Source organism: Brachyistius frenatus, unplaced genomic scaffold (genome assembly GCF_029030835.1).
Source record: "Brachyistius frenatus isolate BFR_SWC_R1_liver_20210118 unplaced genomic scaffold, ASM2903083v1 Contig_105, whole genome shotgun sequence".
Taxonomy (NCBI): domain Eukaryota; kingdom Metazoa; phylum Chordata; class Actinopteri; family Embiotocidae; genus Brachyistius; species Brachyistius frenatus.
This window is the reverse complement of record NW_027210704.1, coordinates 12,483-33,787: the sequence shown is the minus strand read 5'-3', so window position 1 is coordinate 33,787 and position 21,305 is coordinate 12,483. Positions and strand designations below refer to the sequence as shown.

The 21,305-nt window shown below is 38.4% G+C and overlaps 1 protein-coding gene across 3 annotated transcripts; it reads left to right on the top strand.

The window, feature by feature from the left end:
* The first annotated feature begins 3,024 nt into the window (after window positions 1–3,024).
* sp2 (sp2 transcription factor) lies at window positions 3,025–20,061 on the top strand. 3 transcript variants are annotated; one of them, XM_069711989.1, is made up of 8 exons: window positions 3,025–3,079; window positions 9,635–9,711; window positions 10,820–11,575; window positions 12,484–12,702; window positions 13,924–14,203; window positions 14,594–14,771; window positions 15,270–15,463; window positions 16,368–20,061. In XM_069711989.1, the coding sequence occupies exons 1-8, from the start codon at window positions 3,073–3,075 to the stop codon at window positions 16,466–16,468; spliced, it is 1,812 nt and encodes a 603-aa protein (XP_069568090.1). In that variant the 5' UTR covers window positions 3,025–3,072; the 3' UTR covers window positions 16,469–20,061. The 3 variants fall into 3 exon arrangements, with proteins under 3 accessions (XP_069568090.1, XP_069568088.1, XP_069568089.1); XM_069711987.1 differs by lacking the exon at window positions 3,025–3,079 and adding an exon at window positions 3,091–3,521; XM_069711988.1 differs by lacking the exon at window positions 3,025–3,079 and adding an exon at window positions 5,360–5,376.
* The last annotated feature ends 1,244 nt before the right edge of the window (window positions 20,062–21,305 follow it).

Genomic DNA, 21,305 nt, shown 5'->3' with positions numbered 1-21,305 from the left:
ACAGTAAACAGTACATATATTTAATTTACATTTTATCTAATTACCATAGATAGCCTGATAGCTTTACTCTATCACATCTACATTTTTAAGATCCAGTTTTAAGCTCTGACACATCTGTACTGAATTTATACAATAAACTCTTTAAAAACCCACTTGAAGCTAAAAAAAACAAAAACAAAAAAAAGCACAACTGTTTTTCTGAGCTTGTTAAGTTTAAAAAAAAAATGTGGTTCTTACAAAACAGAACACTGAATTTGAGGTCGGTTGACAACCAAACATTTTCTGTGTTTCTGGTTGAAATTTTGACTTTCGTTTACTACTCTCATCCTACCTGACATGTTGCTCTTTGACTTGGATGTCTTTGAAGAAAACTGAATTTCGGACTGAATTTCCCTGCTGTGCAATTAATAACTTCTTATCTCTCTTATCCAAACTCAGTGCAAAAGATGAAAGCCAGGCGAAAAAACCAATGAAAAGTGTGTGTTCCTTAACTGATGTGCTTTGAATATGTTCTGACTGAACTGACTGGGATTCTGTGCAAGTGATGTGTTCTACACCATTAGGTTATATTCTGACCACAGCATTAAAAAAGAACTCTTCAATCACTCACATGATTTAAAAACAATATATATTATGTTCCCATATAGCAGCTATGGGTCTTTTTCTGTGAGTTAAAATGTTTTACAGCTTCTAGTGGTGGGTTCTTAGCGTAACGAATGCTCAGTTTTTTAACGTCAGCAATTCCCTTTGAATTGTTTAATGCTGAAAAGTCTCCAGCTAATGCTATGGCTTGCTCATGAAGCCTGTTAAGTGAAACAAGTGAGATATTACAGTTAAATTATGTAGTACTTTCTCTCTGAGGCGCTCCACAGAAGTGTCTGGGGAGATCACCTGATAGACAGTATCTACATCCTCCACTGCCAACTACAGTGCACTTGAGGGAAAGAGGGAGAAAGTACTTTAGCTAAAAGCAGGATTCCAGTTTCCCAAGCACTTAAAAAAAAAAAAAAAAAAACTCATGCAGTGATGCAGGGAGAGGGCACACTGGGGACAAACAAGAGATGTCTGTATGAAGGTCAAGTGTACTCTTTGTGAAAAGCCTATATGAAAAGGCACTGCATGCATTGTGGGTGTGGATGTGAATAGAGTCACATGGAGTGATCCAATGACAAAGAAGGACAGCTCATCATAGCCATGATTGTAGCCCAACTGTTGGCTAAAAGTGCCAGGGGGCAGATCAGCTGATGCTGACGACAGATGGGACTGACAGCCACCACGGGAACATTTTCTCCACACGGTGGAAGGACTGCAGTTTCTGAGCTGGGATCATGTCAGACTTTCTGGTCATTGTAACACAAATGCAAAAAGACAAATCCTAAAATCTGGTCGAAGTCCAAGTAACCAGTTTGAGTTAGAATGTTCTATGCTAAAGATAAAAAATGGTTTTACTTCAATTGGAATTGAAATTTTGAGAACATTTTGGATTATGTTGAGACCAAATTTCTGCAGTTGTATATAAGAAGATGTTGACAGTTAACACCAAAGTCTGAGGTGATCAAGTTTCCAGTGAAGCATCAGTTCAACACTGAACAACATAAAGGTCTACAAATGTTTGAATATCATATTATGGTGTATTTAAACTCATTCATTGTTATATCCAATATAATGATTACACATAATCAAAAACGAATTCACGATAACATACCCCAAACAATTTTCCATTACCTACCAAAGAGACGGCGTAATTTTTGAATGGAAAATGACTTAAAATAATAATTAATTTTCTCTCAATGAACTTATTGATGAATCTAATAATTATTTTAGCTCTACTTGAGTATACTGTTGTTTGTTTAATAAGAATCATATTTTGTTTTGCATGTTTTAAATAGAGAACAAATGCACAATATGTCAAACAAATATAGTAAAAACTACAATATCCCTCGGAATTGTTATAGAATAAAATTGTAAAATGGGAAGAAAAGAAAATACCTCATATATATTCATTTGTATAACACTTAAGCAAATTGAGTAAATAATTCTTTGTGAGTTAGTCACTGAGTGTCCCCTTTCATATCAAATAATTTTACCCATACATAGCCGTAGGTTGATTTAATAGTCATGGATTACTGAACTGGCCTATTAGGCACAGGATCAGGGGCTGAAAAGGTCAGGGTGGCCCTGATCCCGAAACTGATAAAGTAGGCAAACTGTTAACATATCCTGTTGTACTGCTGTAAAAACTAGAAAATACTCAAAACAACAACAAAGAGACTTAAACCAGCAAAAAACTAAACAAAACAAAAAAACCTAAAGCAAAATGAACACATAGACCAGAAACAAGTGATGGAGATTTACAAATGTGCCCACAGGGCCATGGTTATAGCCAATATTGTATTGATTGTTTGATCTTTAACATTAGGTAGGTAGGTATATACTTTATTAATCCCCGAGGGGACATTTTTTAAATTTTAGAGAAGTGTCATCGTAAATAGATAGATAGATAGATAGATAGAGCTATGTTGACTTTAAAAGTAGCAAAACAAAAATAAAGTTGCAGAAAAGTAGGCTGTGTTCATAACTTTAAAATAATCGTATAACTATTTTACCGTAGCTTAGTGCAGTCAGTATTAACCAACATAATGGCCTGCTCATCACTGTGCAGTGGGACAATTTAACCATGTCACACACTTGACTTAAAGCTCATTGATCAACGCGGCTGTCATTCTTGTTTTCATCGAACTGCCCCACAAAAATCACATTGGCAGTTGGGGACGTCAGTGAAACCGTTTTCCTGCTGTAATAGGGCACTCGCTTGTTCGAGGTCCACCCATCAGACCCCGCCCTCCCGACCACAATCTCGACCTCTCATTGGTTTACCCGTCATCCATCGACCAACGTATAAATATATCAAATCGTGATTGGCTCAGTTAAATTTCAATCACAAAGACAGGCCAAGCCAATTGGTCCATCTGTCTGACAGTCACCACTCCTTTGTCCGTGGATTGGTGCAGCAGCGCGGGCGGACTCCTCCCTGGGCTAGGTCTTCAGCGCTCGCGGAGAGCGAATGTCGTCATGAGCGGTGGGTAGGAATTAAAACATTGGTGTTTATATTACCTTCTACTTCGTAAAACATTGTATTTGCATTGTAGAGAAAAGCACTGGACATCGGGTGGTACGAATAACTATGTTTTAGGGGGATTCAGATAGTTGTGTGAACCAATATAAGCAATGCACTTCCGGAAAAGGGCTGCCTTTTTCTGTAACGTTATCAAAGAGAGTTTGACTGGCTAGCTACGCGTCAGCTAGCCAACATGCTAGTGGAAGCTATGTTGCTGGTCCCTTACTTGTTTTTCCACAAATCTTACTGTGCATTTCCACCATTCATCAATCCCACAACAAAACAGAGAATTGTTGTGGTGGTGCAAGTAACGCTCCCACGTCGGATCGTTGGTCAATAAAGAGTAAGCTGCACATATACCAGGTCAGCTTACGGTAGCTGCTAGCCACTTCAGTCTGTCCCGGTAAGTGAGCGTTGCTAACCAGCTAGCTTGCAAACGTTAGCTGCTTGTCCCGAGCAAACCTTCCCAACAGTATGTGTTTGATGGCGGCGCTACTTTGAGGCCGCACCATTTTTCTATTTGTGCATTACTTCTTGGGCTTAAATACACACTTGCATAAACGGTGGTGGTTGTTATACAATTGCTGAAGTAGTGTTCATTGTGCTAATGCACTGTAATCACCCATCCATGCTGGTGTTTCCAAAAATGCATCTCAGCCAGTATAAGTGTGTGGCACAGCAGGCTGAGATGTCCCCCGTGTGAAAGTCTTTTACTTTGGCAGTGAAAGTTTAGTCATTAGGATCAACAGCTTCATTTATAATACTTGTACTTAATGAGGCAGGCAGCTCCAACAGAGAACAATTCCCATTTGTTAGGCTGATCAACAGCCCAAAAACACAGAGATGGAGTCTTTTTTCCATCAGGGTAAAGTTCAGTGTTGACAGATGAGGTGGCAGAAATAGATAGTTATTTTTGTTGAAAAGAGGATTTTCAGGTTGTAGGCATTTCCTCATCTATCATAGCAGCTTATCTTTTGTGTTTTGAATTATCCAAACTTGAGTGTGGTTGTAATGAAACCCCAACTAGTGCCTTTGATGTAGGCTATAATCATTAATGCTGGAGCCACAGACCGAACCATCTTTTTCTGAAAAAAATCAGCATGTAAGGCTTTGACAAACCCCCAGTGGTTTTCCATACATGTGGATAAAAACAATACATCCACCGTTTGATAAGATTCCCCCCCTCCCTCCTCTAAATGTTATCACTTTAATTATCCAAAGAAAGCTGTCTGCTGCGACTGATATTTACACTTTGAATGAAGTGAACCAACATTCGTATATAATTTGATATCCTGCTTTAGGGTGGTTTTAAAAAAAAAAAAAAAATCTATAAAAGTCTTGTGTGATCATCTGCACACACATGAAATCAGCATCTTTTGCAGTAAGAGTAGACTGATGATGAATCTCTCCATTTGCAGCAGCCAATGCATTTCACAAGTGTTGCTGGTTGCCTGAACAGTGCTTTGTAGCTGTGATGTGATTATATGTCACCTACTGTTTGATTTCAGGTGTCTTAACATGTCTTGACCTGAACTGATGTACCCAAGTACTAGTTATAGTTCTGTTTATTCTACACACTCATGAATGATGACAACTGTTCAGTTGTATAAAAATACTCTTGAGCAATACTGTTTCATTAAGGTGCAAATGAAAACACTTTAGGGAGGCTACCGCAGACATAGACTGCATCCCTTTGTAAGGCACATTTTTATGATGCATATGAATTGAGTTTGGAATATATATTTTTCAAAGCTGATGAATGTATTTGTGTAGAAACTGTATTGTAGTTCAGGCAATAATGGCAATTAGTGTAAAACCTGAGCTTTACCCAGCGCAATTCTGCTTGACAATAACAGCCTTGACCTATTTTAGCCATTGGGCAGCTTTGCTTTAGCCTGACTGCCTCAACTGTGGCTCACAGCCAGACTCATATATTCACATAGTGAATTTGGGTCCGGTTTGCTTGGTCTTCAAGATTTACTCTGCTCTTAAACTGCTGGACAAGCCTGCCCTAAATATATGCATGCCGACTGTCTAAACCAAAATATAAGATGCTCAGTATTTGTTTTGAATTTTCCTCTCACATTGTTTTTGATTGCAGTCCCATAGTGCATTTCCTTGCTTAGAGAGCATGTGAATCTTTGCCGCTGGCTTGTTATTTGCCAGTCAGCTTTGTTTGTGCTTAAACTTTTACAGGGCCAAACATATCAGCTCTCATGGCTAGACTTCTAACTTCATGAAAATCAGCTGGCATGATGGTTTGTAAAGGATGTTACTTTACATTGAGTCTTTTTAAGAATCAAAAGACTGCTCTTTGTTTTGCTCTTGTTTGCCAAACAGATTATTGTCTCTTTTTTTAAGGGTACACAGTAATATCAGCACGTCATTGGTATCAGATGATGGCTTTAAAATAAAAATTTAGCATTTGGCCAGAAATGAACACTTCTGCCAATATGACATTAAAATTACAATTTGATTGGGCCTAAATGCTCAATAATTTACTAAATAGAAAATATTACAGAAAAATAAACATGGCATGGTTGACAGACCTAAGTTAAAGTGGTAGTATTCTTATTTTGCCCTGTGAATTTGTACATTTTAGAAAATGTAATACTTTATATCTGCATTTGCCATATATTGGTATCTGCAATTTGCCAACAGAGTTGGAAAATATTCGCACATTGAATATTTGACAAAAGAATTATGTATCGTGCATCCCTACTTTTCTTTTGATTGGTTTGATCTAATATGGAATAGTTGATTAAAGATAAAACGTCCTTGAACAGTCTTGTTAGGACATGTTGATGGTTTAGATAACGCAATTGTTTAAGTTACCACAGAAAGATCTATAGGAGAGAAGTGAGCTAATTAATCACGTGTGGCACACTGTACTTGATAATCCATCTGTGACAGCTGTAGGAGTCACCACTACTGAGAGCGAAAGGAATACATGGCTCAACAGAGCTCTGAATCTTTGTCAGCCTGGCTACAGTGCTGAAAAAAACCTTTGGGTTATTCTCGTTTTCCTTTATCAAAGATGAATAAAATTAATCTCTGGCATTACAGCTTCTTTTATATAGGTTTATTCAATTTTTTTTTTAATGCTTGGTAAAATTCTTTTAAATTACAATAACGTAACTGTCACATGTCAGAACAAGATCAAGAGTGTAATTAAAACTGAGTGGGTTTCTTTACATTCTGAGTAAAGCCCGTCGTGTGATAATGAATTAAATGCAGTGCTGAGGCTGTCATTGTCAACATCAACATGATTGTTTAAGTCAGCCAACTTAATCACCTTCTCTGTATTATAAATTAAATTGAAAAAGTCAGCGTTCAGATACAAACTGAGTAATCAGTAAATGATGGCATGCGGTTAAAAATGTCTTCCCTGGTCAGATAAGGCAGTTGTCCATAGCAAACTACAGTCTGACATTGTTATGGCAAAAATACACACTAATTCCATGTTAACTTCAGTGACCCCTGCTTACAGTAATCAGGTATCATTACCACAGATATGAGTAACAATCTTACTATATTTAAGTTTATCCTTAGCCAGCAGTTTCAAATAGGATTCAACGTCGCATGTTCTCACCTCCGGGATACATTTAACTGTGGTCGCTGGAGTCGTTGTAGTTAACTAGTTAACTACTGCTGCTTTGCAATACTATTGACTGTTTTTCAAAGATTACTTTAATAGATTGCATAGTGTAGAATATAGTTTTTTGCTACCTCCCAGAAAGCTGTTAAGTTGTAAAAATTCACTCATGAGATAATCCATTACAGTGGTAGTTACTTACTGCTGTATTTTAGATTTATTGACGCATTTAATGAGGTTGGAAGTGCAAAAATGTGCATTAAGTTACTAAAAAAAATAACTTAAAAACTCACTGAATGCATATTTGAAATATCTTTAAAGCATATTTAAATTTTTACCAAGGAATATAATGAATAAATGCCAGTAGATGTGTATGCATTTAAGAATAAAAACAGAACACAGTAACCAAAGCAGCAAATATATTTGTAACCTATCTATGACTACTAAATGGGGCTGACACATGCTAAACTTAATTTATGGTGCGCTGACAACAAACTTATGTCCCAACACAAAATGATAAATAAAAATGACACTTGACAAACACATCATGACATCCCTGATACCATATGTGATGTGATTACTTTTTAAAGACAACAATGCTGCTTTTTACGTTGGTGTCCAAGTATTGTTAATAGTAAATGTAGTCAATGGAAGCAATAAATTCCTCAATAGATTATTTTTTTCTCTTGGAAGCAGCTGCATTATCTGTTGTTCTTCCAGTAGAATATTAAAAAAAATTATTCAAAATGTTTTGGCAAACAACATAGTGTTTTGACCCTTGCTAGGGGTGGTGATACAAGGCAACATTTGGACAAGTATTGCTTTTGTTCACATTATTTGCAAATGTTACACTATTTGATTAGTACTTATACAACCCTGTTTCCCAAAAAGTTTGGACAATGTGTTACATGTAAATAAAACTATAATGCAATAATTTGCCATGCACATAAACCCATTTAATTGCAAATAGACCAAAGACAACATGTTTAAATGGAGAAACTTTTTTGTTTTATGAAAAATATATGCTCATTCTGAGTTTGATGCCAGCAATACGGCTCAAAAAAGTTGGGACTGAAAAAGTGTAATGCCAAAAACAACACCTGGTGCAACATCTCGCAACTATTTAGGCTAATTTGCAACAGATCAGTAACATGATTGAGTATAAAAACAGGCAGATTCTCTCAGCAGTGAAGATGGTGAGAGGTTCACCACTCAGTGAAAGACTGGGTGGGAAAATAGTGCAACAATCTAAGAATAATGTTACTCAACGTTAAATTGGAAATAATTTGGGGATTTCATCATCTACGTTACAAAATGTCATTAAAAGATTCTGAGAATGTGGAGAAATCTCTGTACACAAGGACAAGGCCGAAAAACAATATTGGATGGCCGTGATGTTCAGGCCCTCAAAATGCACTGCATTAAAAACAAATCATGTGGTGGAAATCATTGTCCAGGCTAAGAAACACTCCCAGAAACCATTGTTTGTGAGCTTAGCTCATTGCTGCATCCACAAATGCTGGTTAAAACTTTACCATGCAGAGAAGAAACCATATATAAACATGATCCAGAAACACCGCTGCCTCCTCTTGGCCCGAGCTCATTTAAGATGGACTGAGGTGAAATGGAAAACTGTCCTTTTGGTCTAACGAATCAAAATTTTTGATTCTTTTTGGAAATCATGGATGCTGCATCCTCTGGGATAAAGAGCAGAGGGACCACCCAGCTTGTTATCAGCGGTCAGTTGAAATGCCAGCATCTATGACGCTATAGGGATGTCTTGGTGCACGTGGCCAGGGTAGCGTGCACATCTGGGAAGGCACCATTAATGCTGAATGATATAAACAGGTTTTGGAGGAACATATGCTGCCATCCAGACAACTTCCTTTTCAGGGAAGGCTTTGTTTATTTCTACAAAACAATGCCAAACCACATTCTGCATGTATTTCTACTGCATGGCTCTGTAGTAGAAGAGTCCGGGTGCTAAACTGGCCTGTCTACAGTCCAGACCTGTCGCCTATTAAAAAATTTGGCACATCATGAAAAAACAAATAAGACAAAGGAGACCCAAAACTGTTGAGCAGCTGAATAGGTTTAACAGGCAAGAATGGAACAACATTTCCCCTCCAAAACTCCAGCAACTGGTCTCTTCATTTCCCAAACAAATAGATTGTTGTAAAAAGAAGTGATGCAGAACAGGGGTAAACATGCCCCTTTCCCAACTGTTTTGATACGTGTTGCTGGCATCAAATTCAAAATAAACATGTTTTTCATAGAACAATAACATTTATTGTTTCAGCATTTAATATGTTCTCTATTGGTTTATGTACAATTAAATATGGGCTTACATGATTTGTAAATCATTGCATTCTGTTTTTATTTACATTTTACACAGCGTCCCAACTTTTTTGGAAACAAGGTTGTAGTTCCATGATGAATTAACCACTTTCTCGCCTGCCTTTTTGCTCTCTGCAAACAATGTCGTCTGGCTACTTACCTTTTTTTTTTTTGTTGAGTGGGTACTACAAGGGGAAAGACTTTGGAGGACAATCGTCAGAAGCTCGTGCACAATGCATCCTGGTCTATATAGACATTGCCGAGAAGGAAAATCTTGGCTTTCTTGCACACTGAGGAATTTATTGCTTCTGTTGACTTCAACACTGTGTGCACATAAATACACATTGATATTCTCCCACAGCATTAAAATATTTGGGTGTGTGTGTGTGTGTGTGTGTGTATTTTTTTAAACCTGTGGCATTCCTAAAAGCTTTGAGTTGTCAATCATGCTAGTTGACCACATTTGTGGGGAAAATTATTATCAACATGTAATTATTTGCCAGTTAATACAGTAATTAATGCAGTTAATGACTTCATTTATGAATTTATTTAGCATGCAGCTAACCCTGATGTGTGTTTTCCAGATCAACAGGACAGTATGGCCACCACTGTTGCTGTCAGTCCCAGCGAATACCTTCAGCCCTCCACTGCCTCTACACAAGTGAGTAACAGTCAGATGCCATGTTCTGCTATTCTCTACACTCTGATTGCACTATTGCACTCTGATTGCACTGTTGCACTCTTGTAACATCATCATCTCTGTATTCATATGGCTGCAGTCGCAGTTCGGTAATTTTCTGTAGGTCCATCCATCTGTTGTAAGAGCTTTAAAGGCTCTGTTGGACAATCTGACAATCACTTCAATCATGTTAGTTCATTAAGTTCAAGAATTACTGCACAGCTGCAGTGTCGGCGGGAGTGGACATCATAGCACAACTCATATCATGTGCTGAAATCCCACATCCGTCATTAAAACATAGGGCTCTATATCTTTTGCTTTAAACATCTCCAGTGCTTCATTTCTGGATTTGGACCTGTCTAAATATGATGGGCAGGCTGTTTAATTGCTGCAGGAAGAAGGAGTTGCTCTTCTAAACCCGACTCGCTCCTCCTTGCACTGTCAAAGGAGACACTGGCGTGATGTTTTCTTTAATGGTTCTTCATATTGACAGTTTTCCTGATCTAGGCAGACAGAGTCCACATCGAAATATGCTTTCAGACGTGCGTTATATTCCTGCTCAAAGTCGCTCAGCAAGATATCTTAATGAGGTAGGAGCGAGACAAAGGAGAAACAAGGAAAACAAACCGGTAGAGTCACGAGCTGAAACTTGCGACTCGCCGGTAAGAGCAAAGTTCTCAGAGTAACTGGGCTGAAAATATTTTATACAAACCTAATTGGAACGAGCTGATGCCAGAAATTAACCAGAAGGAGTCACGAGTAGTTGTTAATTTCTGAGGACGCTGGACACTGAGCCTGTCTCAGCAGAGCTGCAGCAGTAGGAGGAGGCGGAGCTTGGTGTGTATCTGGCCTCGGTGGTTGCACAAAGCCAGTTTAGAAGCCTTCATCAACATGGATATTGACACAATTACTCACATAATACTCATACTTGTCAAAAAATACGTTATCTGTACTGGATACTCGTCTCACCCCTAGATTTTGTTTTCACTTATTCATTTTAGCTTCTGATCAGCTGCCTCAACTCATCCTGCCCTTCATGCTTAAACTCTATCTACCCTCGCTGATTTTAATACAAAGCTTCTCCCTGCAGGACACTCAGCCCTCTCCTCTGGCCCTCCTGGCTGCCACCTGCAGTAAAATCGGCCCTCCTGCTGCTCAGGCTCCTGTCGCTTCTCCTCCAGCACAGCCGCAACCTCGGAGGCTCCTTCCCATAAAGCCGGCTCCCATAGCCCCGGCTCCACCCAAAAACCTGGGTTTCCTTTCAGCAAAGAGCAATGTAATCCAGCTCCCTGCTGGCCTGGGCTCCACAGCTCCCGGCAGCCCCATCGTCCTTACTATCCAGCAGAGTCCCGCCCGCACCAACAACTCGGCCCCTGCCAACATCCAGTACCAGGTGGTGCCGCAGATTCAGGGCGCCCAGACTATCCAGGTGATGCCACAGGGGGGTCAGATCCAGCTTATACCAGGGACCAACCAGGCCATCATTACCACTCCCATGACTCTGCCGGCCCCGGCTGCTGCCACCACTCCGGTCACCCCACAGAAGACAGTAGCCATCAAGCCCTCCCTCAAGTTACGAAAGCCAAACAACACAGCCGCAAACATGGTGCAGCTTCCTAGTGGGCTAACACTGCCCCTCAACGTGGCTACAGGAGAAGTTGGTGGTACGCAAATTGTCACAGAGACTGCCGCGGCCCCTCCCACTCCTGGAAAAGGACGACGAGGAAGGAAGAAGAAAGTGGTTCTGAGTGCTGAGCATGCGGCACCTCTTCCCACACAGGCTGCCTCCCCACCCCCAGAGCACATGGAGACCATCTTAATAGAAGCTGGTGACAACATCATACAGGTACAACTGCTTGCTGCTGTTTCTGCAGAGGTGCCGCACTAAAAGCAACAGAGATGCCCACTTTTTGTTAACATTGGCCCATTCTGCAATACAAGCATTAAAGTTATGTATCAAACAATCCGAATATGTTTGCGATGAACTCTGGGAGGTTTCTGGATCTGTAGTGACTCTTTCCAGGCAAAGTACAGTTTTTCAGTTGAAAGGTTGTGCAAACACAAGGGTGATTTTTTTTATTTTTTTTTATTTTTTACATTGATAACACAAGTTTAGAGTTTCCTTTCATCACAGGTAGTGAACAGTTTTGTTCGTTAACAGTCACAAATACAAAGGTGTTGAATTTTCTGTTATGGATACGAGTAGTTAACATTCAAATAAGAGATCCTGAAACAAGTGACTTGCTTGACATTTTTATTTTAAACATGATTTTAAAAATGTATTAATTGACTTTCTTAACTTGTAGGTTAACTTTCTGTTAATTGATTATTTATTTCTGCCCTAAGGGGCGCCACCATAGCACTGTGAATCTTCAGTCATTGGTTTTAGGGAGAGTTTTGACTTATTACACATCATTAAAGAGTAAACTAAAAGCTTCTTTAAAATATGTCTGTTGGATGCAGAAGTAAGTCAGCACTTCACCACTGCTGTATTTACAGCCTGTTCAGCTGCCATTTAGTGGCCAAAATATCAACTGATAGCAATGTAATACAAACTAAGCTTAGTTGTTTTGGATATAATGGATACAAAAGCTGATGTTTCTCAGATTTAACTCTAGCCTGTGCTTCAGCAGCCTTGAGCCCAAAATCCTGCTTGCTTCACTTATGGTCACACACCTCTCCAGATGTGAGTGCGAGCGAAAAGCTTAATACATAAACATCTCGGGTTAACTTTTTATGTCTCTGCATTTGCAGGCGGGGAACAATTTGCTGATCGTGCAGAGTCCAGGGCAGCCAGCTATGGTGCAGCAGGTCCAGTTGGTCCACCCTAAGACGGATTCTCAGGTCGTTCAGATCCCCCAGCAGGCCTTGAAGGTGGTGCAGGCAGCCTCTGCCACATTGCCACCCGTCCCACAAAGACAGTCCGTCTCCTCGAGTCTGCAGGTCACTCCGACAGAGCCAACACCAACACAGGTATCTATTCAGTCCTTCTCTCACTTTAATACCATTATGTTTGTCCTGGCTTCTGATAGGTTGACTGCAATTCAAAGCTGTTGTGTAGTAAAAGCACACCAGTGAATACATGTAAATATTCATTCAAAATCACCATCCCCTTTTGTGTCAAATTGCAAATTAAATTAAAACACACATTTTGTAAACCAGTGTCATGTTTATTTTGATCAAACCTGATTAACTCCAAGTCCAATAATCACTTTCTTTTAGCTATGTTTTTGGTTTATCCAAATCCCTGACGGAATTAAATTGTATTTATTTATTTATAGGAGATAGCAGACATTAATCAACACTGACAATTGTCAGAAATATCAATGCAAATGTTAAGGGTTAGCTCAACAGCTAATTTACACTCGTAATCTATATAATATCTGGCTCTATGATGCACCAGAATGTTCAGTATCGCTAGTATCTAAAGGATTCTGTCTCTTATTAGTGGTTTTTAAAGCTTTAATTCTTGACAGAACGACCGCAAAAGGAAATTTGATCCCATTGAAAGTAGGAATTTTAATAGGCTATAACAAGAACAAAATGCTATATTGGAGATTAACGGCAAGAAAGTCAACGTAGTGGGAAAAACAACGGGACAGCACAGTAGAACTCGGTGTTGACAGTGACCCTGGGGGACAAATTCATGGCGCACCACCTTGCGTATGCCAAAGAAAACCCAGTGTGTCCTTAATGTGCCTTTTTTGGTTTTGAACAGTGAATTCCCACCTCTCAAAATGCGAATGTCACCCAAAACACCTCTCAAGGCATATTTCGTCATTGCCATACACTTCTCGATGCATTTTTAGGGCCTCCGTTGCCAATTCCCACAAATTAGCAACGGAGACAAAGAATTTTATTTGCATGGGAAAAAAAATCACAGATGCGCCGGATCAGCGATTACAAAAATGCACGTCACTTGGTTGCTGATTTTGACCAAGCGACAAAATTTGTAACACTCACCCATTAGAGTTATACCTTCCTCCATGCATGTCATAGAGATGTTCAAATCCTAAAAGTAGAGTAAAAAAATACTTTTTTTGTATTTGCATTTCATCTTCATTGGATAATATACAAATATGTAAAAATGGAATTGATTAAAGAAAATCAGGAAATTGGCTTATACCGCAACCACATTGCACAGTCTATTTTAAATAAAACTTAAGATATGCTTTTGACATTTTCTTTCCTCAGATCCTCTTTAAAACAGCTTTGGGTGAGTGGCAGTCAGTTCAGTTACAGGACTCTGTTTCCACGACAACAACCACCACCACCACCATTTCGTCGCCGGCCGGCACCAAGAGGACTCAAGCGGGGGGGCGAAAGGAGCGGACTCTTGCAAAAATTGCCCCAGCAGGTGGAATGATAGCATTGAATACGTCGCAGCTGTCCTCAGCAGCACAAGCAGTGCAGACGATCAGCATCAATGGGGTCCAAGTTCAGGGAGTTCCTGTTACCATCACCAACGCAGGAGGTGAGCTGATGTTGGATGGTCAAGTTCTCTGTTGGTTGTTTGCAACAAGAGAGACCCACTATAAATATCGATTAATAGTCGATTTGTTCCAAGCAAGTTTTTAGTAGTATTTTTGCTTAAAATGCCCATCCCTACTATAAATACACTAAAATAATCATCACCAGTCAATCGTTTTAAAAAATGGAAAAAGAAACTATGGATAAAATCTTTCTATTTACAACATATTTTCAACTCATTGCTCCTATATCTGTAAAATGTTGATGTTGCCCTCAATTTGAATTTTACTCCAATTTGATTCATGGCAGTCAACCAATGATTTAATTCGATTGCTCAGCTCTTGCAAGTGTTCCAGTATGTGTCTTGCAGTGTTTTTGTCTCTGTGTTTGTCAGGCCAGCAGCACCTGACGGTACAGGCAGTGCAAGGTGGAGGGCTTCAGCTGGCAACCACACAAGGCCAGCCAGCCATCCAGGTAGACCAGACCCTCACCCTGGAGCTGCCTGGCCAGCCAGGAGAGAAGAAACGACGCATGGCCTGCACATGTCCCAACTGTAAAGATGCAGACAAGAGGTGACTGAGAACAAAAGGGGTGGACAAATATGTGCCAATTTAATATTTTACTCACCCAAGTTTTCTTGGCTTTCAGTAGAAAGACGACAACAGATTTTAAATTGCAAGAATGTAAGGGAATATTATCGACTGAAAACGGATACTACGGACAGATTTTCAGTTCATTGCTAAAAAAATTCTATTTAGTTACCTGCACTTAGATATTTTGAGAGCTGTGTATTGTGCATAAAAGTAATTGGTGTCAATTCCAGGAAATTCTCCCTCCGGTTGAACCATGTTAGTCATTTTCTGTTTGCATAGACTGTGAGCACGAATTCTTTGTCATTACTATTCAGTATGTAGTTTGTAAATAAAGTTTCCACTTCTAAAATTTAAGTCTCTGCATTAACTGATGTTCAAAAAACAATGTTTGTCTTAAAGTCCATTACGATTGAATTTAATGTGCTGACCCTGAAAACTCTATATTACACTGAATGTATGTGAATGTTCACTCTTCAGGCCTGGGGAAGTCGGTAAGAGGAAACACATCTGCCACGTTCCTGGCTGCGAGAAGACGTTCAGGAAAACGTCGCTGCTACGAGCTCACGTCCGGCTGCACACCGGCGAAAGGCCCTTTGTCTGCAACTGGGTTTTCTGTGGGAAACGTTTCACACGCAGTGACGAGCTGCAGAGGCATGCCAGGACTCACACAGGTGCAAACACTGAAACATACATGTAAACCAACACACGTCCACACAAAGAATTATGAAATGGTTTGATGGTTCATTTTAAAATGATATGTGGGTGGATAAAAAAAAAGTTGCGAGACCGCTCCTGTTGCATGCGAATGGAGCGTACATGTATATGAAGCAAGTAAGTATACCAAGTTTTATGGCACCCGACTTGCACACCTTTTTGTGACATCGGTGCTTTCTCCATGCACCTGAGACTTGAGCAGAGAGTGCACATACAAGTTTCAAATTTTGTGAGCGGGCGTGTTGCCATGCTGGTGACAAAGCCAACCAGGGATTGTTGATCTGTGGATGGACTGCCTGCTCTGTGCTTAGCTCCCAAATGACTGTAGTTGTGGTAGACTTATGAAATACTTTAATTTTGCATTGCATCTAATTCCATTGGAGTCCATTTATTTGTTTAAAGGAGGTCTTCACAGAGCTTTTTGACAGCTGTAATATCGTTTGCATGTTTCTCATGTTTGTGATCTCACAGGGCCACGCACGTTTCGCGGAGCCCATTATGAATGGTTCTCCTTCCTCTTTTGTTGCCTAATTTGCAGTGTTTAGGTGCATTATTGGCACCGTCTGGTGGCAGTATCACATTACTTACTAGGCTCTAGTGAAAACAAGACAAGACCATGGTTGAATAAACTTTGATTTTCTTATGATTTAATGACTATTTGAAAAATTCAAAATCATCACTGATTCCTAGTCATGTACATGTAGATATATGCAAGTGCTGATTTATGCTTTAATACATGTTTTTAGTTTTTGCTGATTTAAATTATGTTGTGTTGACCCAAGCCTGTTTAGAAGATTTTTACTGAACAGAAGTTTACATTAAAAGCTTTGCTTATCACTTTCTTTTTTCTTTCTCCCACAGGAGACAAGCGCTTTGAGTGCAGCCAGTGTCAGAAACGCTTTATGAGGAGTGACCACTTGACGAAGCATTACAAGACTCACATAAACACCAAGAACCTGTGAGGAGACTGTAGACTGAGTTTATACTAAAAACAAACTCTCAGAAAATAACTGTATCACAGGAAGGAGATACAGAAGAGACAAGACCAAGGGACCATGTGACTCATCCCATAGCGGGAAATACAAAAAAAAAAGCACCTAGATCCCTTCTCACTCTTCTAGGACGCTGTGTAGCGTGATGTACAAAGAAATCCTTCCTGGTGGACTTCAAACTGATCCAGCAAATTAATTAAATGTAGGTTATTTTTTATTTTTTAAATTTTTATTCTTGCCTGAGCGAAGGCCAGAACCAGCTCAGACTGAATTGGTAAGATGACGAGATGGCAACTTCAGATACTTATCTCTGTTTGCTTATTTATGAACTTCTGAGGGAAAAACATACCCAGAATTATTCAGACACAAACACCCAAGACTCCAGGACCTCAGTCAAATCTTTTGTTTTTCCTCCCCCAAAATATTTTTTGTGGAATATTGGGAGCTCCCAGAAACTGACTGTCAGGCATCAAAAAAGAAGCAAATTTAACACCATGCTTTTTAAATTGAACAGATATTTTCAATGTGTAATGCCTATTGTTTTTGAAGCTATTTGTGTTTCAGCAGGAGTCTCTGTTAATTTAAAACTTATATACCCCAAAAATGATGAGGACCATCGGATTATAAACATCTTTCACAATACTTTGAAAACCTTTTAGAAGATTATATCGGCTATTTTTAAAGTGTGTAAATGCATATCCAGAAAAAAAAATATTATATTGACAGTGATCTTAATAATGTTTAAAGTTTAAAGATAAGGCTTAAATTTAGTGTAGAGATAAAAAAAATTAAAAAAAAATTAAAAAAAAAAAGTGGAATGCACAAGTTAGCTTGGAGGGTACAGATCAGCCTGAGCTCTTCCAGCAAGCCAAGTCAAAGAACGGCACATATGGTGGCAAAGTCATTAAGCTGCGAAGCGTAACAGCAACACTTCAGGCTGAGCTTGGGCTCATAAAAGGTTAAATATAGAGTTTAGGGCTGGAAGTAACTTTGCCTTAAAAGTTGTCTTAGAAATCTTCAAATTAATTTACAAACAGACAAGCTACAAGCAAAAATTTGCTGGAGTTAGAACTGTATAGTTCTGTCTTGGAGAAGTCTGGAGACTCCTTGGATACATATACAGTAATCTGACTGCAGCAATATAAAGGTTGAAACATTTTAAGGTAAGCAAATGTTCCAAAGGCATTTGATATGTTGTTTACTTGAATTGAAAGAAACTAAATTGAATTGGGGACTAATAGAGAACCAGGAATTGATATAAGTGAGTGGTTTGTTTAGTCACTAATGTAACTGGGATCAAGGAAAAGCAGTGTAACCTCTGTCAGTCACGAGGAAGAGATTGTTCTTATTAACATCTCAGACAACTGGAGGAATGCAAGATGATTGAAAAACAAATGTTCATAAAAGATGTGCAGAACGTGTTGTGTAACTTAAGTCAAATAAATATAAATTTTATGGATAGTTTTGTGATTGAAGAGTATAAAACCCAAGTTATTTTTTTTGTTGGTTGTACAGTTAAGTCTCCTTTTATTAATGAATCATGTTTAATACATGAAACATTTTGTCACAGACTACCAAGAACCTGTCCAAGCAGTTTGGTTGCAAAGATGTAATGAGGGTGTCATGTATGTAGACTACCTAAAATTCTCTACCTTTTAAAGAAGCACTGTGGAAACTTTCAAATAATTTCATTTCTTGACTTGTTGAGGCAGCAGGGCTTAGGTGATTGCCCAAAAACTATTTCAAGAGTTTTTAAAGACTTTGGAAATAAGGTCAAAGAGGTCTCTTGAGTCTCCAGGTGCTACAGATTTAATTTAGTGATCAGCAGAGTCAGTGACCCTCATAATAAACTCACTCAACCATCTCTTTTCCCTGTGGGGTCCATACCTGGCTGCTACATTGTTAAATACCGCAACAGGTACGCTTAAGTCTAGGGCTGGGAATTAGATTTCAATACTTTTCTGGTACTGAAATGTGTTGATAACAGAGTTTCAAAGCTGTTAATACATGCCCATTTATACTTTTTACTTGTTCTTCGATCACATTGTTTCACATTTAAATTAAAGCTTTGCTAGTTTTAGATTGTATTCTATTTGAGTTCTTAAATAGCTGCTGTTCTTTCTCAAATTTAACATCAACTTTACAACTTTTCCTTATTTTATTAACTTTTTTTTTTTAAATACCTGAATAGTGTGAGTTTTCATTGTGTATTTTTAGAAAAGAAAAACATGTTTATACTTCTTAAAGTAAAGCATCAAAAATGTAAAAATGTGGTACCTTGACCAAGCGACACCCAGCCTGACTTACTCCTTGTGTACTGATAATAAGAACAACAACGTTCCAGGGAAACTTATTATTGTGCTTAAATCACTGTATAATTTTGATTTGTGATTTTGTAGCTATGCATCGCTGTAAATATGATCAGATTTTTAATCATTTGGCCTGACTTGACAATCACGTCACAAGATGCAAAAAAGTTTTCTCAGGCCCTCTATGAGTTATATGATTTTTTTTTAATTTTTTTTTTCCATCTATATAAGTGCTTCAATTCTGAATTCACATCCGAGAGATTTTTGTTGATATACAGATGACCAGCATTAGGCCTACTGTACAGTTATCACAAAAGTCACTTAAACATCAGTTGCTTTACAAAAACATAATGTTGCTCATATTAATTTTGATAAAATGAAGATATACTGATCTTTTACCAATAGGTCATCAATCATTTTGAAGCCTGAAGTGGGTCAGTGGGAGTTCCTTTTATTTAAAGAAATACATGACTCATTGTTAAACAAGCCTTTTGGTCAAATTTGCTTGGTGCCATCGGACAGCGAATAGTGGTTTCACTGTGTCGAGTTTCACTATGGCTTGTTTTAATAATATATCTTTTAATAGATGGTGCAGTCTTGCTAAACATTCTCCAACATGTTGCTCTCTGTACACAACGGGGGGAAATTGACCAAAAAGGTTATGTTAAATTAGATTTATTTTTAAAGCACTTTGAATGAGATTTGCTTAAAGTGCTTTGCAAGGGTGACAAATAATGTAAAGCTTAGGTGGCCAATATTTGGTGTGTTTTTAAAGAATGTGTCTGAACACATGCAATGCCATTGGGAGGGATAGACAGAGCCTGCTCATATTTATGTTTGTATTTCATGTCTGAATATGTAAATACAGTGTCAGACACAGTAAATGTAGGATATTACAAAACTAAAGTTAAGCTGCATAGTGTTGCGGTTGGCATAGCCAGCCTTGAAGGAAATGGACTTTGTACAGCGTGTAAGGAATAAAATATAATGTGACATTGTATAGCTTCATTCCCGCTTTGTATAAGACTTCTAGATCTTTTTTCTATTGAATTAAAGATGCCTTAGACAGCTGCACCCAGTATTTAACATTTTTTTCCTGTCTATTTCCAGATAACTGCATTTTGTAAAATTTTTCTTGTGTTTTTAACTTATGTTACATGCTAATGTCATGTGCACTGATTAAAAATCCCAGGTTCCAACATTTGTAAATTTCATGTTGATTGTAATTAAACATAATGCGTTTTTCCAAATTAAGACATCTATGTTGTTTGGTTTCTGTGATTTAAAGCTTCTCCTTCTCCAAGATTATATGTCAAGCAATGTTCCACAGCCAATTGTATATTAGGGGAATGCAGACAACCAGCAATTAAAAAGTTGTTTAAAGGTGCTAAAACATAAGAGTTTGCTCCTTTTCTACAGTCACCCCCTCAATAAAGAAATGAAACCATTTTGATTGCTTCTTTATTTAGTTTTTTTTGATTGTTATCTTTTCTTGTTGCCCCATCATATTATTTCTAATTTCTTGCATGTAGAGCAATGGTTCTAAATCTTCTGGGGCTGATGTCCCGTATGCATTATCCATGCCCCCCAATTAAAAATATAGGTTGGATGTTAATATTGTTTATTATCCACTGTTATATAATGATATAAGCCTGTTATCGAATGCCAAATAATAGTGTGTTATTGTTACTTCGGTGTTAGTTTGGATCTTGGCCAACGTGTTAAATAACGACCAAAGTCAAACAGCAGCAGCGGTAGATCAGAAACTCCTGTGTTCTGTGAAGTAAAAATATTTTTGTCAAAGGAGTGTTGTGACTTGTGACTAAAGAGAAGATTAAACAATTCTTGTCAGAAAGGGCTCTTCAATAGCAAGAGAAATATTTGAAATATTGTGTTCACTTAAACTGATACCATTTTTTTTGTTGTTTTTTTGCATGTGGGCCTCTTTTAAGTGGCTACAATACATTTTGTTGCCTGCCTGTAGACAGACACTATTCACCCTGTTGACCAGCAACTGGTGTACTGTGAGGTAAAACTGACGTTTTTTTCAAGTGTTGTCTTTGAAGAGCACATTATAAGTTTCAGTTCTCCCATGGGAAAGAACTGTCTGTTGCAAGGTAAAGTGGTGAACCAATCACCATAGTTCCTATGATTTCCTCCCAAAGTACTTAAGAGCTACAAAAAAAAAGTGTGATTCCTGGAGTCACAAGGCAAACATAAAAGTTAGGATGCATTATTTGGCAAAGCTGATATGGCTGCAGAGATTTGAGCCATTGTACAGTAAATATGTCCCTTTAACTATTAATGGAAAGCATGTTACAACAGCACACAAACATGGACAGCTTGAAACTGTCATGATGTTCCAAAACTGACAGTTTTCGCTCCATCCGCTTTCAGCTGGGGTGTCTTGGTTTTAAAATTATAAATAGATAACCTACTATTGGAGACATAATCTTTTTTTTTTAATTTTTTATTTCAAATGTTGAAATGAATAAATA

Coding starts and splice junctions, on each gene's coding strand:
- sp2 (XM_069711989.1), top strand. Junction 9,712..10,819: donor CCTCCACTGCCTCTACACAA/GTGAGTAACAGT, acceptor TTCTCCCTGCAG/GACACTCAGCCCTCTCCTCT. Junction 11,576..12,483: donor CTGGTGACAACATCATACAG/GTACAACTGCTT, acceptor CTGCATTTGCAG/GCGGGGAACAATTTGCTGAT.